Source organism: Danio rerio, chromosome 2, assembly GCF_049306965.1.
Source record: "Danio rerio strain Tuebingen ecotype United States chromosome 2, GRCz12tu, whole genome shotgun sequence".
NCBI lineage: Eukaryota > Metazoa > Chordata > Actinopteri > Cypriniformes > Danionidae > Danio > Danio rerio.
Genome location: NC_133177.1, coordinates 53,841,570 through 53,859,604, shown reverse-complemented (window position 1 = coordinate 53,859,604; position 18,035 = coordinate 53,841,570). Strand labels below are relative to the sequence as shown.

General features: G+C 33.4%; 1 protein-coding gene across 16 annotated transcripts in view; it reads right to left on the bottom strand.

Moving 5' to 3' along the window:
• The window catches only part of pde1cb (phosphodiesterase 1C, calmodulin-dependent b), a 174,106-nt gene that overhangs the window by 89,186 nt on the left and 66,885 nt on the right, over positions 1-18,035 (bottom strand). For 6 of the 16 annotated variants that reach the window (XR_012394519.1, XR_012394531.1, XM_073930737.1 and 3 more), the window contains exon 2: positions 11,746-11,772. The exons of the other annotated variants lie outside the window; for them this stretch is intronic. Coding sequence is in view for 4 of the 6 variants with exons in the window: in XM_073930737.1 (XP_073786838.1) it covers positions 11,746-11,772 (27 nt within the window). In the remaining 2 variants the exon portion in view is untranslated. The remainder of the gene's footprint in view (positions 1-11,745; positions 11,773-18,035) is intronic. 16 annotated transcript variants of the gene reach the window in all.

Below are 18,035 nucleotides of genomic sequence, written 5' to 3'. Positions count from 1 at the left end.
GTAAGCAGTCAGGCACAATACATTACCCATTTGTACCATTTTTTTGATAAATTATTTCCACAATGAAGACTACACTGGGTTTTTACAGTTTGGTTATTCACTTGCTGTGCCTGGACATTGTTAGACTCCACAGAAAAGCACAAAGCATTGTTTATTTCACATTTATCTGTGATTTTATTTTGATTATTTTATTTTATGCATGATTCATTCCTCTACAGAATCATCCAAATAATTCCTACTGAATTCTTTCCAAACTGCTGTTCAAGCTATGTGGTAAAACTACCCATATCGCAATATATATGATCTCAGAAAAACAAAATATCGCAATGCCATGTTTTTCCAATATGGTGCAGCCTTACAAGGAATTGTTTTGTTATCATTATTTGGTAACACGTTACAAAACGTAATGTTAGTTACTGTATTTACTTACATGAACAAATAATAATCAATGTTTATACAACATTTATTAATCATAGTTTAACATTTGCTAAAGCATTCTTAAAATAAAACACTGTGTAACATGAACTAACTCTACCATAATAATGATTTTCTGTAGCTAAAGCTAACAAACATGAATAAATACTGCAATAAATGTAATGATCCTTGTTTGTTCATGTTAGATTGACTAATAATAAAGGGCACCTATTTTACCCCTTTTTCAAGATTTAAGATTAGTCTTTTGTGTCTCCAGAATGTGTCTGTAAAGTTTCAGCTCAAAACACCCATCAGATTATTTATTATATTTATCAATCTGCCTCGATCTCCGCCTCGGCTGCGTCAGATAAACAGCACAGTGACATATACAAAGGAAGCAGATCTTACGTAACTTTTTTGTGAAATACTACAGTAAGAACATTCCCAAAGATTATTAATTGTATTTGTTGTGGAGTTAATTCAAGCCTTTCGATGAGTCACACACAATGTCATTACAAAGTTCATCCACACACACAGACACACACACAGACAGCAGGGACACACAGCATGCATTTAGCTTTGCACGGCAATTGTGACAGGATACAGGTTAATGTCCACTGCTGTATAGATATCCGTTATGTTCATGTACAAAATAAATCTGATTTAACGTCCACAAACCGGGATGGAAGCATCTTGTTTTATAATTGTACTGACATGTGGCTGTGGTGATGAATTACAGAGATCTTATTTATTTATTTATTTATTTATTTTTTATTTTTTTGTCTTTATTAAAAATGCACTGTACTTGTAAAACTCATTCTTGATCTCATTTGATGATGATTGATGATCACAGAGAGCTGAACAGATCTTTTAATCTCGGTTGCTTTGTGCATGTCCTGTCTTGTTAATATGATTATACGCGTTACTACTACTACTACTACTACTACTACTACATGTCAATACGCAGCTGTCAATCAATTCAGTGGGCAGGGGAAGTGCACTCCAACATCATGTTGCCGTTGGGCACAAAATGGGAGGGATTCGGATCCTATTTTAACATCAGAACATTTTAAAAAGAGACTTACAGTATTGTGTTCATATCACACCAATATAACTGTGGACACAGTTCTGTCCTAACAGCTTCCAAAAGATAGTTTTCATCATAGGTGCTCTTCAATGTAAAGTGTGACCAATTATTTTAACAGTTGATATGTAAAGTGTGGTATAAAGTTAATCAAATATGTGGCAGAAAAGTTTTTTAAGTAATTAAATATGAATAAACATTAATTCTATACATCAGGAAATAAATATTCATATATATATACATACATATATATGAGAGAGAGAGAGAGAGAGAGAAAGAGAAAGAGAGAGAGAGAGAGAGAGAGAGAGAGAGAGAGAGAAAGAGAAAGAGAGAGAGAGAGAGAGAGAGAGAGAGAGAGAGAGAGAGAGAGAGAGAGAGAAAGAGAGTCATATGGATGTTAAAAATAATTACAAATGTCCTGAAAATGGCAATAACACTAATATTAAAATTGTGATTTTTGTCTTTTGCAATGTCGTTGAGCTTAATGACCAAATACACACATATATTTTGAAGTATCTGGCCAGAAAGCCTTACAAACAGCTGGACTCGCACCTGCTCCCACAATGCAACTCAGTGCCATCACAACAATTACACAGACACGCTCAAATGTGCTTAAAAACACCTGACAGATCAGTCAGAAACAGAAGATGACTAGGAGAGATACAGAAGCACAGACATGTAGGGAAATCAGAGTGGGAGGAGCATCAGTGAGGAATATAATTAGCACAAATCTACAGTAAAATCGGCAACATGGGTTAGCAAGCTAAAAAGGAGCTAAAACATGTTGAACATGTCAGCAGTGTGCTAAATCATGCTAGAAACATGGTAACATACTACATCTTGTCGTTAATGTGCCAGATCATGCTACAAAAAGACAGAAGGAATGTGCTACATGTTCACAGTTTGCTACTGTCCATTTGCTAGCAGTGTGTTGGACTAAGCTAGAAACGTATTACCCAATTTTGCATGCTTGCAATGTCAAAACATGCTAGAGATCTGTTAACAGTGGCAACATATTTGCAGCTAGCTATATAAATATGCTAAAACATGTCATTTGTTATGCTAGAAACATACCAAAGTTCCAAACAGTCCATTTGCGTACTAAATAATGCTAGAAACAAGCTAGCAACATCATAAACATGTCAGGAGTGTGCCAAATCATGTTATAAACAAGCAAAGTGCATAACACATCAGATTTTGTCACTGACTTAAATATTTAATTGCCCGTTTATTAAGCAGTATTTAGTTCTTTTAGAATTTCCCCATTATAACAGATAGGATTTTGTCTTGTTTTCACAAAATAGCTGCTTGGATACACTACAAATAAGCCTCGGTAGTGAACAGACTGCACTATTTATGCACTATTCACATTGTTCTGTAAAAAATTTGCAATAATGGATCAAAACATCAGTATTGTGAAATATTAATACTAATGGTTACAACATTTACAATTTCACACAGTGATGCAGGTTTTTTATAAAGCAGACACAGTTTGCACAGCCTGTTGAATGTTTTATTAAAAGATAAACTGTATTTCAATATATTCTAGGAGGAAGTGTGTCAGTTTGTATCACACACTCATGTGTTCAGTCAATGTTGAAGTCTCACTCTGCTCTTCAGTGTGAATGTGAAGTGGTTGTGAAGAGCTCATGTGAAGTGCATGTGTGTGATTGCTGGTGTCATTTACATGCAGGTGTTTCAGTACTGACGCGCTTCACTTTACTGACTGAGAGAGTCTGCAGACTCCACTCCAGCACACTGCATCATTTATTCCTGCATTTATTATCAGTCTGTATTTACAGCCCGTATTTACTCAAGAGGAGAGATCTCCAGGTGCAGGAGCTCTCAGACCTTCTGCCACAGCGGGTCTCAAAAAACCAAAAAGTTGGATGAAAAATAGGGTCTCAAAAGTACAGATCAATAACTTTAGAGTTGTAGCACAGGCTTTTAAAAATAAAGGTTTCTAAAGGGGATTTTGTTTTGTAAGAAAACTATTTTTGGTTACATCATTATATATATATATATATATATATATATATATATATATATATATATATATATATATATATATATATATATATATATATATATATAAAAGAAAATAATATATACAACTTTAACTTTAATTTTATTTTTTAATTTTATTTTCTTATTATTAAATTATATTATTAAAATATTATTAAATTATTAGCCCCATTAAGCTATATTTTTTCGATAGTCTACAGAACAAACCATCGTTATACAATAACTTACCTAATTACCCTAACCTGCCTACTTAACCTAATTAGCCTAGTTAAGTCTTTAAATGTCACTTTAAGCTGTATAGAAGTATTTTGACAAATATCAAGTAAAATATTATTTACTGTCATCATGGCAAAGATAAAATAAATCAGTTATTAGAAATGAGTTACTAAAACTATTATTTTTAGAAATGTGTTGAAAAAATCGTCTCTCCGTTAAACAGAAACTGGGAAAGAAATAAACGGGCTAATAATTCAGGGAGTTTAATAATTCTTACTGCAATTGTATATATACATGTATAACTCATGTAAACATCCTAATCATATTGTCTTATTCAGATTAAGGCAAAATAATTTGAATACTAATGTCCATGTAAACAGTCATTGATGAGTTACCAGCTGTGTGTGTAATCAGTGTCAAACAGGAGCTGGTGTGTGCAAGGTGCATGCTTGGAGTTGTAGTTCGTATATGTGGCGTGTGTGTTGTTCTCTAGTGATCCGCAGATTGCTGGTGACTGTAACGGTGTGGTAGTAAGTGTGATTGCAAATGCACTGTAAAAAGTATCTGTTCATTAACAGCTTCCGTATTTTGTGATTCACAAGTGTTGTCCCTTTATATATGATTATGAACGAGACATTTATCTTGAATGTTTTGATATTTAAAAATTTTACTCTAACAAAGTGACTTTTATTGACATAGTATTGTATGGACATTGTATCCACTGAGTGGTACAGTCCGTGTTGGTATGGGTCAACTTTATCAGGCTTGCATTTTCACTGCCAAAAGGATACCAATGGTACCCTTTTGGTGGGCGTAGTGTAGGGGTGTGACGATAACTGCATCACCACCGTACCTCCATAATAAGATCTGAACCGCGATGATATGGTTACCTTCATCACCGCCTATTTTTTGTTTATTATTTATTTTTGCTTGTGAATTTTTTAGAATTGTATAGAAAAACAGAATAAACTAAATAAAAATAATAAAAGACCTAAATATTTCCACTTAAAGTACAAATTTCGACTAAAAAACGAAAACACTGACTGAATCATTTTTAATAACCGGCACAGGCTTTTTATTAATTCAAGTTTATTTTAATAAAGCAGGCCTACTAGCTCAAATCAATCGGTCCACGGAAAATAAGCATTTTTAATGCACCGCTGTACTCCTACAACACAAACTTTTTATCAACATGTATAATACAAGTCATTATTTTAACGATTATGACTTGAAAATAGGATATATATATATATATATATATATATATATATATATATATATATATATATATATATATATATATATATATATATATATATATATATATATATACACACACATATATATACATATATATATATATATATATATATATATATATATATATATATATATATATATATACATATATATATATATATTACATAATAATATATATATGCACGGTTAACCGACATACCGCTTGATTTCTTGCTTCATCACCATAGTGTATGACAAAGTTTCAATCGACATCATTCTCTCTCGAGGAAATGCCAAAGTAAAGCTGTACGGGTCGTTCACATACCATATGAGAAGCACTTTTCACAAAACAGATGATTTATACACATTAATACTTGTGTATAAATGTTCATTGCTAAGCTTTCTATGAGCATGATTTGATTATAACTGCAGATCAATGATGCGAAATGGTGCGAAATAGTCTACAGTAACGTCTGCAATTACATTAAATAAATAAATAAATAAATGCAACATATATGAACACATACAGACCCTTACAGTCTCCAATATGTTACCAATTACAGAAAAACTACACACAACATACATTTAGTCCTAATTTGGGTTCAAAAACAACACACAACATATAGCCCACAGTTAGTGCAAACCTATCATCTGCCTCTTTAATCTTCACCAGCACATTTAACCACTGTTAGAAAGTAATTCCGTCATTCCGGGTTCATAATAGTCCAAAATGTGATGATACAAGTTAAACATGGCAGTTTGTTAATGGTTTAGGTTGCTGAAAGAATCATTTGCTTCATTTGTTTTTTCCGGCTTCTCCTTTTATTTTTTTCGCACCACACTCTCACGTTTGTCCATTTCTCAAGGTCAATGTCTCATAATGGAATTCAAAAACATAAATAAAAGGCAAAAATGAAAACATGATCAACAAAACACAAAAAACTGCTAATTTACATATATTTTTTACAGTGAGGAATAAAAATAAAATGCTAAAAGAGAACAACTGCTCAATGAAAACTGTAAGGAAAGATCCTCCAGCTTTTCTTCATGTACATGTAAACACGTGTGTGTTTGTATCTGTCCTGTTGCGTCTGTAATGACAGAGTCCCAGAATGCTCTGCAGCCAATTAGCCTGCCATAATTACCCAGACTCCCATTGAGCTGTCAGTCAGAGAGGAGCTGCGCAGGAAGTCAAGCCTCCCTCTGTTAGCGGAGGAAAAGTCTCCCCAATTAAACCCACTCTGCCTCTAATATTAGAGCCACCCGACTCCACCATCTCCCTCTCTGCGCCATTCTCGCGCATGCTGTCGTTTTACGTTACGTTTCTCCTGACATCTCTCTTTCTGTGTTATTGTCTCTCCACCTCTTCTCACTCATAATTGCAGAGGCCGAAGCACATTTGTTTCAACAGATGTTTTCTTCGAGCCTCGTCCTGAATTACAAAAGCTGCTTTTCTGTGGTTTGGGTTGCCATGAAATTGTGATAATTGATTTGCAATACATGCAAATGACATATATAAATAAAATATGTAATGCTATCTCACAGTTGTAACCTCTTTGATTAAGAGGCTAATTTGTATAAATTTTTACATTCCCATTCATAATATTTAGTACAACTTGCACATCCCGCAATGATGGTTGGGTTTACGGGTAAGGTTTGGTCATGCCTCCTTTTAAAATTCATGCACTTTCAGACGTAACTTGTATGAATTTGAACGAATTAGCCACTAAATTGACAAAAAAATGTCATGCATGCAACATAATTTTCAAATATGTATTTTGAAATATATGTTGCATATTTGACGTTTTATCACAGCTGAAGTCAGAATTAGTAGTATTATTGTATTATTAGCCTCCGTTTATTTTTTCCCTAATTTCTGTTTAACATAGAGAAGATTTTTTAAACACATTTCTGAAGATAATAGTTTTAATAACTCATTTATAATGACTGATTTATTTTATTGTTGCCTTGATGACAGTAAATAATTTGACTAGATATTTTTCAAGACACTTCTATACAGCTTAAAGGCTTAACTAGGTTAATTAGGTTAACTAGGCAGGTCAGGGTAATTAGGCAAGTTATTGTATAATGATGGTTTGTTCTGTAGACTATCGAAAAATTATATAGCTTAAAGGGGCTAATAATTTTGACCTTAAAATGGCTTTTAAAAAAATTAAAAACTGCTTTCATTCTAGCCGAAATAAAACAAATAAGGCTTTTTCCAAAAAAAAAAAATTATCAGATGTACTGTAAAAATTTCATTGCTCTGTTAAACATAATTTGGGAAACATTTAAAAAAGAAAAAAAAATCAAAGGGGGGCAAATAATTTTGACTTGAACTGTATGTGAAATACAGTTATGAATTTGTATTTATTGCCACATATCCGTATTATATGTGAGATCAGCATTTTCAATGAAAAATGTCTCTTCATTCATAAATTTTTATCCGCTTGTCCGGAACCGGGTCGCAGGGGGAACACTTTTAGGAGACAACCCTAGACCTACAGCTCATTCGGAAGGATCCCGAGGCATTCCCAGGCCAGCCGAGAATTCCCTCAAGCATGTCCTGGGTCTTACCCAAGGGCTATTACCGGTAGGACATGCCTGGAACACTTCCCTAGGTAGGCGTCTAGGAGGCATCCGAATCAGATGCCCAAGCCACCTCAGCTGACTTCTCTCGATGTGGAGGAGCAGCGGCTCTACTCCGAGCTCCTCCCGGGTGACAGAGCTCCTTTCTCTATCTATAAGGGTGCGCCCTCCCACCCTACGAAAGAAACTCATTTCGGCTGCTTGTATGTGAGAGCTTTTCCTTTTAATCATGACCCAAAGCTAATGACCATAGGTGAGAGTAGGAACGTAGAGTGACATGTAAATCGAGAGCTTTGTCATTCGGCTCAGCTCCTTCTTTACCACAATGGACAAACACATTAACCGAATTACTGCTCCACCGATCCGCCTGTAAATCTCATGTTCAATCCTTCCTTCACTCGTGAACAAAACCCCAAGATACTTGAACTCCTCCACCTGGGGTAAGGACTTTCCTCCATTCTGGAGAAGCCAAACCACCTTTTTCTGGTGGAGCACCATGGCCTCAGACTTGGAGGTGCTGATTCTCATCCCAGTCATGTCACACTCTGCAGCAAACCGTTCCAGTGCATGCTGAAGGTCCATGAAGCCAACAGTACAACATCGACTGCGTATAACAGAGATGAAATCCTTTCCCAGAGATGGGTTGCGGCTGGAAGGGCATCTGCTGCGTAAAAGCTTGCTGGATAAGTTGGCAGTTCATTCCGCTGTGGCGACCCCGGAAAAATAAAGGGACTAAGCCGACAAGCAAATGAATGAATGAATGAATGAATGAATGAATGAATGAATGAAATCCTGTGTCCATAAAAAATATGAAAAGAATTGGGCAGCCCTGCCGGAGTCCAACATGCACTGGAAACTGGAAGTCTGACTTATTTCAGCAATGCAAACCAAACTCCTACTCTGTTCATACAGGGACAAGATAGCGCTTAGCAGTGTGCCTCTGACCCCCCATACTCCCAGAACACCCTCTACAGAATGCAATGAGGGACACAGTCGAATGCCTTCTCCATGTCCGCAAAACACATGTGGATTGGTTGGGCATACTCCCATGAACCTTCAAGCACTCGAGTGAGGGTATAGAGCTGGTCCAGTGCATCACAACCTAGACAAAAAACACATTGTCCCTCCTGGATCCTAGGTTCGCCCAGCCCCCGTATCCTCCTTTCCAGTATCATGGCATAGACTTTCCCAGGGAGGCTAAGGAGTGTGATCAGGCCCGGATTGGCTAATCGGGAGGACCGGGAGAATTCCCGGTGGGCCGGTCCGTTTTTTGGCCGCGAGGGCCGGTGTCCCTAGCTCCAGAATCTGTTGCTCTCAGCAGTCACACTTTTTAAATTAATTTATTTACTTACTTGACTACAGTCTTCTTATTCATTATTTTACCGCAGCTCTGCTCTTTTTATATATAACCAGCCTACAGGTTAATGATGACATTAGTTAGATGAGTCAGTCAGTCCTTCATATACAACTGTTGTGGTCCAGTGGTTAGCATGTTAGATTACGACGCCGCCAACCCGGGTTTGATTCTTGTCTGAGTATGTTTTTTTTATTTTTTATTATAGTTTCATTGTTAAGACATATAATACTGTTAGGGTTTTTGAACATTTAAAGTTCTAAAGCAGCTGTTTTCTCAAAAAAAAAAAAAAAAAAAAAAGACGTGATAGTGTAATTAGAAACTGAATTGGAAATGACCTTATTTTAATATAGTCAGTCGTGAACTGAGGTGGGCCGGTCTAAGGCTTGAAACTCCAGGGCTGAAAAAGAGTCCCACTCCGGCCCTGAGTGTGATCCCCCTATAGTTGGAACACACCCTCTGTTCCCCTTTTCTTAAAAATGAGAAATGTAAATGCTTAAATTTAACAAGTTGAACTCGAACCATGTATTTTTTAACATGAAACTGGAGCACCCGGAGAAACCCACATGAACACTGGGAGAACATGCGAACTCCAAACAGTAATGTCACCTGTTCCAGCCGGGACTTGAACCAGCATCCTTCTTGCTGTGAGGCAACAGTACGAACCACTAAGCCACCATCCCACCTTCATAGTAACATATTTTTAGATTATTTTTTGTCTATGAAATTGTTTTCTAGCTGGTCCGAACTGGTTTATGTGGTCTGTCCATGAACTAACTTGGTGTGCATTTCCCAAAAAAACAACCTTACTATCAGCTGAACCAGGGATGGGCAAACTTGATCTCGAGGGCCGGTGTCCCTGCAGAGTTTTGTTCCAACACTAGTCAAACACACTTGAACATGCTAATCAGTGTCTTTAAGATCACAAGAAATCTATAAGCAGGTTAGCAGAGTTTGCGCACCCCTGAAACAATCATAGTACAATGCTTCGTTGGAAAAACACAATGTAGTGGAAAGAGTTTACCAAAAATTAAATTAGACCATTAGCATTTTGTTCAGAAAAATTCAAAATAAGGTTTTGATAATTTTCCTATTTAGTTCTTCTGTAGTTACATCAACGGGCACTAGGGTTGTAACGGTATGAATTTTTTACGGTATGATAATCGTCTAAAACAATACCACGGTTTGACGGTTTCGTGGTATACGGTATGTTACAAATGTTACAAAATAATAGAACAGTGAAGCAAATTTGACTTTTTCCAAATAATATATTTTCAGTTACTATAAACAACACCACTTACAATGAACAAATAAACAATTATAAAAATAATAAATAATGTGTCAAAGTCCAAATAAAGTCCAAATAAGCATGGTGCAAATCCTCAGTAAAAAAATAGATATAAATATTTACTATACTATAAATAGTTACATAACGAAACTAGATTCAATATGGAACATCCTTAGGTTTTATGTGCCAGCATGGATATGGTTGTCTGTGGATATGGATATGGTTGTCTGCAATGCAGACAAACAGCTGCACCTTCATTTGCGTCTTTTGAAAACAGCAAGAGCAGCAGTTCGTCTTTGCTGTGTCACTGTTTTGTCATGTTTCTGTGCTGCTGTGCATGCAAAAGTACTTAGTATAAGAATTATTTCATGCAAAACTTTTTTTTTTGCGTTTTATTTAGCCGCGCATAAATGTATGCCTACCTCTCATTTCGTGTTGTTCAAAAAGCTCGTTGTTGGTCCACAAACAAAAGCGAAACCTATGCTTATTGGTTGTGATATAGCGGGTTTGAACCAATCTGGGCATGGAGGAGGGACAATGTATCAATGTATCATGTCTGGTTTGTCCGGAGACACAGTGACGAGTGTTTCTTTGTCAAATCAGCGTTGTCAAATTTTGATGACGTAACCGCACTGATTCCGGAGCCTCTGAAAGTCTGCGAATGTTATGTGATACAGCACTGGAAAGCTGAGATTCTCTTCTTTATGCCAATCTTTGAATTGTATGAATCGGATCAGAGGATCAAAAGTCATTGAACATTTAAGAGTAATACTTATTTTTAGCCGCGGGCTGTCTCGGTCTTTAAGGGTTAAAACCGTTGATATGCAATTGTTCATGGTATGATAATCGTGCACATTCAAATCGTGGTAGACCGTTATACCGGTATATTGTTACAACCCTAACGGGCACAGGAACTATACTTTCATTCCGCCATAATACTCACCTGAAAGTAACACAAGTATGCACCTTTCCAAAAACATTTTTTAAAAGGTCAATTTAACAGACGGTTCTTATTGACCTTATTCTCCGCTGACGAGCGGGCGCTGCCATTTGAATCTTTTAGGCACGAGACTTCCGGTCTCATTCACTTCCATTCATTTTTAGACATTAAAAACTGCTCGTTTCGCTGTTTGATGTTGCAAACTGATATTTCCTTGTTATATTATTCTACTTGGTCTGTATAGTCATGCAAACATTTGTTTGTAGAGCAAGTAGTTTGACCGTTTTTTGCCGTTTATTATTCCTTGTCATTTCTCCCATAGGCGACTGAAACGGAAGTTCTAAGACAATCGCGAAAACAGGCGCACTTCCGCATTTTAGAATAAGGTCAATATCAGCACATGCTGGAAACTGTAGTTCAAACCAACTTCAAGTCAACAGGATGTCAAAACTGATCTCATTTATTTTCTCAGTACATGTTTCTGAATGTCACTGAATCTGGCTTATACATACAGTACAGTACATGATTCAGGGATTTATCTGACAGTCTCACTGGATTATGATGATTTGAGCAAAATCTCAGATCTCCAGTCTTACCTCTGAGAAGTTTTCTTGTACTTCCTCCTGTAACAAAACATACAATATGTTAAAACCTGAAATGCTTTAAACTACGGTAATATTTCATTCATTTCATGAAAAATAATGTTCACCAAATACGCAACACACGCACATACAGATATCTTTATGGGGACTTCCCATGGACATAATAATTTTTATATTGTACTGACTGAATAGTCCATCGCTTTACCCCTCACTGAAAGTAATCTGCATTTCTATATTTTATAAATACTTCATTCTGTGATTTATGAACCACTTGAAATGTCCCCACAAGGTCAAAATTTATGCTATAAATCATGCTTTACTGCTATACTTGTCAGAACACTTGGAATACAAGGCGCATGCATGCAAGCACGCAAGCAGACACACACACACACACGCACACGCACGCACGCACGCACGCACGCACGCACGCACGCACGCACACACACACACACACACACACACACACACACACACACACACACACAATTTAAACTAACACCCAACTGACCTAAACTGAAATCCTGACATTTTTTGAAAAATAATGTGGTACAAAATAATAAAAAAATAAACAAAATAAAATACAAAATATAAAATATAATATAATATAATATAATATAATATAATATAATATAATATAATATAATATAATATAATATAATATAATATAATATAATATAATATAATAAGAAAATATATTCATTAAAATCTCCCAATATCTTATTGAGAAATCAACCTTTTCAGTTTTTAGGTCATCCCAACAAGTCTTTTAAACTTTTTAAACTGACTTTTTTTTAAAGATAATGTGGTATTAATGAAAATAAAAATAAAAGAAAAGTAAAGAAAAGAAAAGAAAATAATAAAAGAAAATAAAAATAAAATTAAATAATGAAATTAAATAAAATAATAAAAGAAAAAGAACTGAAAAGAATAAAAGGAAAGAAAATAATAAAAAGAAAAGAAAATCGTAAAAAAAACAATAAAAAAAAAAAAATTTAACAAAACAAAGCAAAACAAAACAAAATCTCCCAGTACCCCATTCACAAATCAAACATTTCCAGTTTTTGGGACACCCCAACAAGCCTATTTTTGTGTGTTTAAAATACATCTAAAAGATGTTAAAACACAGACTATGTTACAAACTATGCTACGTCTATGTTAAAATGTCTATTATACGTCTTTTAAACACAAAATTCTTTGGTGCATGAATCTATAGAAAACTCTATAGTCTTCAGTGCATTATGCCTATCATCCATCCACCCATTTATGACATTGAAAACCAATTTCTTAAAGGGTGTTGCCAACAGCCCATATACTGTATACTGTACTTCACGTCTTTCCATAAAGGCCATTAACGACACAAGGACGATGAAGCAATTAGTGAAAGCACATGAAAAATCTGAGCTGTCCAATCATTACTCATTCCTGCAGGATTCACCATCACTGGGGCCTGAAATTGCTCCGTATGAAGGAAACCACTGCATTAAAATCTTAAATAATGAGCCCTGTTTCACGACAATAAAGCAAGACACTGCAGGTGAATAGAGTTAATAATTAATTAACAAATAATTATAATCATTCTTCCCTTGTTGAGTGATAAGAAATTGCAAATTTTTTTGTACTATTTTTCCAATGTTATGTTTAAATATATGCAAATGAGGCATTTTTACTAAATATGTGGCAATTTGCATACATTTCTAGCAAAAACATCTGAACAATGGATGAAGGGAAAATTATTGCTTCATGATTTTGACTTATTAGAGTCAAAACAATACCAATAATAATAATAATCATAATAATAATAATAATAATAATAATAATAATAATAATAATAATAATAATAATAATGGCGATGCGGTGGCGTAGTAGGTAGTGCGGTCGCATCACAGCAAGAAGGTCACTGGTTCGAGCCTTGGCTGGGTCAGTTGTCGTTTCTGTGTGGAGTTTGCATTCGCGTGGGTTTCCTCTAGGTGCTCCGGTTTCCCCCACAGTCCAAAGACTGTACAGGTGAATCGGGTATGCAAAAATTGTCCATAGTGTATGAGTGTGAATGCATGTTTCTGAGAGATGGGTTGCAGCTGGAAAGGCATCCGCTGCGTAAAACATTTGCTGGATAAGTTGGCGGTTCATTCCTCTGTGGCGACCCCAGATTAATAAAGGTACTAAGCTGAAAAGAAAATGAATAATAATAATAATAATAATAATATTGATAGTAAGTAATAAAAATATTTGTAATAATAATAATAATAATAATAATAATAATAAAATATAATAATAATAACATATTAATACTAATAATAATACATATAACAAAAAATCTATAATATTAATAATAATAATAATAATAAAATATAATAATAATAACATATTAATACTAATAATAATACATATAACAAAAAATATATAATATTAATAATAATAATAATAATAATAATAATAATAATAATGCATATATTAATACTGCTACTACTACTACTAATAATAATAATGATAATAATAATAATAATAATAATGTTAATAATGCATATATTAACACTTCTACTACACCTACTATGGTGTATGTACATGTAGTAAATGCATATATTAATACTACTACCACTAATATTAATATAAATATAAATATTAATAATAATATTATTAATACAACCGATACTACTACTACTACTGTTACTACTAATATTAATAATAATAGTAATAATAACAATAATAATAATAATAATAATAATAATAATAATGCATATATAGGTAGTGCTGTCGCCTCACAGCAAGAAGGACTGTGGTTTGAGCCTCGGCTGGGTCAGTAGGCGTTTCTGTGTGGAGTCTGCATGTTCTCTCTGTGTTCGCGTGGGTTTCCTCCGGGTGCTCCGGTTTCCCCCACAGTCCAAAGAAAGGTGGTACAGGTAAATAGAGTAGGCTAAATTGTCCGTAGTGTATAAGTGTGAATGGATGTTTCCCAGAAATGGGTTGTAGCTGGAAGGGCATCTGCTGCGTAAAACGTGTGCTGGATAAGTTGGCGGTTGGCAGTGTGCTAGATAAGTTGGCAATATTCATCTGGTGGCGACCCCAGATTAATAAAGGGACTAAGCCGAAAAGAAAATGAATGAATAATAATAATAATAATATTTTACATGATAAAATAAATATTAACGAAACAAAAACACTTATAAGTGCATTTGACTGAAAAAAAAAACATTTAAAATAATAATTATTATTATTATTAATAACAATACATATAATATAGTAAAATAAATAATAACACAATAAAGAAACACTTAAAAGTGGATCTGAAATTTTTCTTTTCATTTGACTGAAAAAGCTCCTTATTTGAATGAATAAGCAATGTTTTTGTCTGCAGTCTCTCGCCTTAAGTGTACAAGCGCCACATGCAAAACCCCACGTACAACATGAGCAAACACACGCACACATATAAACACACACACATACACGGACAGCTGTGTATGTTTGAGGCTTTCTGTGAGATTAAATGCTGATGCGGTCAGATTTAGCCACTGCTGTAACCTTTAACATTCCCATGTACAGCTGCTTCTACACGGCCAAAACATTGAGAAACAGCTTAACGTCCTGTGAACTGGCCTGACGTCATGTGACGGGCAACAGTCCAGCCACAGTCAAGAGACTGATGAGGTTTTTGGCGAAAAGAGCACTTGTTTTTGTACAAGGCCTTTTGGTTATATGGAACAACTAAATGAATGAAGAAATAGCTGTAAAGAATTGAAATGCACAGATTTGCAGCAGCAAAATAAAATAAATTTAAATAAAACAAAATACATATAATAAAAAAGATAAAATAAAATGTAAACTAAAATATGAAATAAAATAAAAACTAAATAAAATACCACTTAAAATAAAAAACTAAATTAAATAATGCTTAACAAAATACAATCAAATTAAAACACAAAATAAAATAAAACACAAAGTATTAACCCAAATTAAAATAATGCATAATAAAATAATGCCAAATAAAATAAAATAAAAACACAATATAAAATAAGTCTTAAAAAAATAAAACAAAATAAAATAATGCACAATAAAATAATGCATAATAAAATGCCATAAAATAAAAAGCTAAAGAAAATAAAATAAAAAACTAAATAACATATAAAATAAAATAATAAGATAAAATAAAATAATGCATAATAAAATTAAATATTACAAAATAAAATAAAATTAAATAAAAAAATGATTAAATGAAATAATGCATAATAAAGTTAAATAAAATTAACACTTAAAATAAAATAAAAACACAAAACAAAATAATGCCTAATAAAATAAAAAAACACTAAATCAAATAAAATTAAATAAAACACAAAATAAAATAAAATAATGCATAATACAATTTTATCAAATTAAAAGATAAAATAAAATAATAAAATAAAATGTGAAAATCATCAGTAGAACTATGACGTTAATATCAGGGTTATTAAAACTAAAACTAGCATTGTAGAAGCTCTTATTTTAAGTTAAACCCTTCTGCTTGACTGTCATTCGGCTGTCTTTGACTATTCGCCATCTTGTGAATAAATAATAGCATGTAGGTTAGTTTATGCTTTATTCAGCCAGTTTCATTTCTGTCAGCTTAGCTTTCTGACCGTTTGATGCCATATTGTGACTAAATAATGCAAAGGTTAGTGTAAACTCCATCAGCTCATACAGTATCAACCGGTTTAGTTTCTGTCAGCTTTCACCAATTTTAGCCATAACAATCCCAAAAATCATTAGTTATTTTAAAAATATAGACCAGAAATATACAGTTGAAGTCAGAATTATTAGGCCACCTGAATTATTAGCCCCCAATATTTTTTAAGATACTAGTATTCAGCTTAAAGTGAATAATATTGACCTAAAATGGCTTTTATTCTAGCCGAAATAAAACAAATAAGGCCTTCTTCAGAAAAAGAAATATTTATAGGAAATACTGTGAAAAATTTCCTTGCTCTGTTAAACATTTTTTGGGAAATTATTTTGACTTCAATTGTATATTAAGAAACTAAAAAGGCTCAATTTGAATTCACACTGACCTTAAACGACCCAAAACCCACACTCTTCAAACCCAACATCAACAAAGCAAAGTTGCTATTCTACAGCCTGAAGAGAGAAAATATGAAAGACAAGCAAACCCTCCCCTCATTCATCTCTTGCTTTCTTTTCTTTCTGCTTCTCACTCCTCTTTTCTTCTTCACACATACTGAGGAAATTGCATTTCATTGTGGGACAATAAGAGACATTTTCTCCAGCCGTCCAATAACAGGTAGAGAGAAAAAAACTGACTGACGTTGAAGTAATGAGTTTGTCCACAGGTGATGGGGCTTTTTAATACATATTTGAGAAGTATTTGAAAGATATTGATATATAAAAGAAACCACGAGACTGAAATGACCTCTATGAAAGTATGAATAAAAGTACAGCCTTTATGAACAATTACTATACTTTAAAGAGTAATAATATTGGTATATTTGTCTTTAAAAAGCATTATTTTTATTGGGTAAAATTATATAAAAGTCATATTTTATACCAAAAATAAAAATAGGAATTACAATCACTGAGTCTAATATTAAGACAATTTGTGCATGGTGACAATATTTTCATAATCGATGAATAAGAAAAAAGTCCATGTAATCCAGTATATGTCCAAAAAAAAAAAATGCTAATTATGTTCTTAATTGTGTAAATTGTGTTTATTTTATCAATGCACATCAATAAAAATGAACAGAAAATAAGAATAACAATCATATATACTAATATTGAGACACTGCAGGGTGACAATATTTTCATAATTAATAAAGAAAGAAAAAAGTCCATGTAATCCAGTATTTCAAAAAAAAAAAAAAAAAAAAACGCTAATTATGTTCTTAAATGGTTAAATTGAATTTATTTTTTCAATGCACATCAATAAAAATAAACAGAAAAATCATTAAGACTAATATTAAGACACTTTGTGCATGATGACAATCCTTTCAAAATTAATAAAGATAAAAAAAGTCCATGTAATCCAGTAAAGGTCCAAAAAAAAAAAAGATAATTGTTTAGCTAATTGCTTAATTTGTACTTATTATTTCAATGCACATTAATATAAATGAACAGAAAATAAGAATTACAATCTTTAAGACTAATATTAAGACTCTTTGTGCATGGTGACAATGTTTTCATAATTGATAAAGAAGAAAAAAGTCCATGTAATCCAGTACTTGTCCAACAATGCTAATTATTTAGTTAATTGCTTAAATTGTGTTTATCAATGCAAATTAATAATAATGAATAAAAAATAA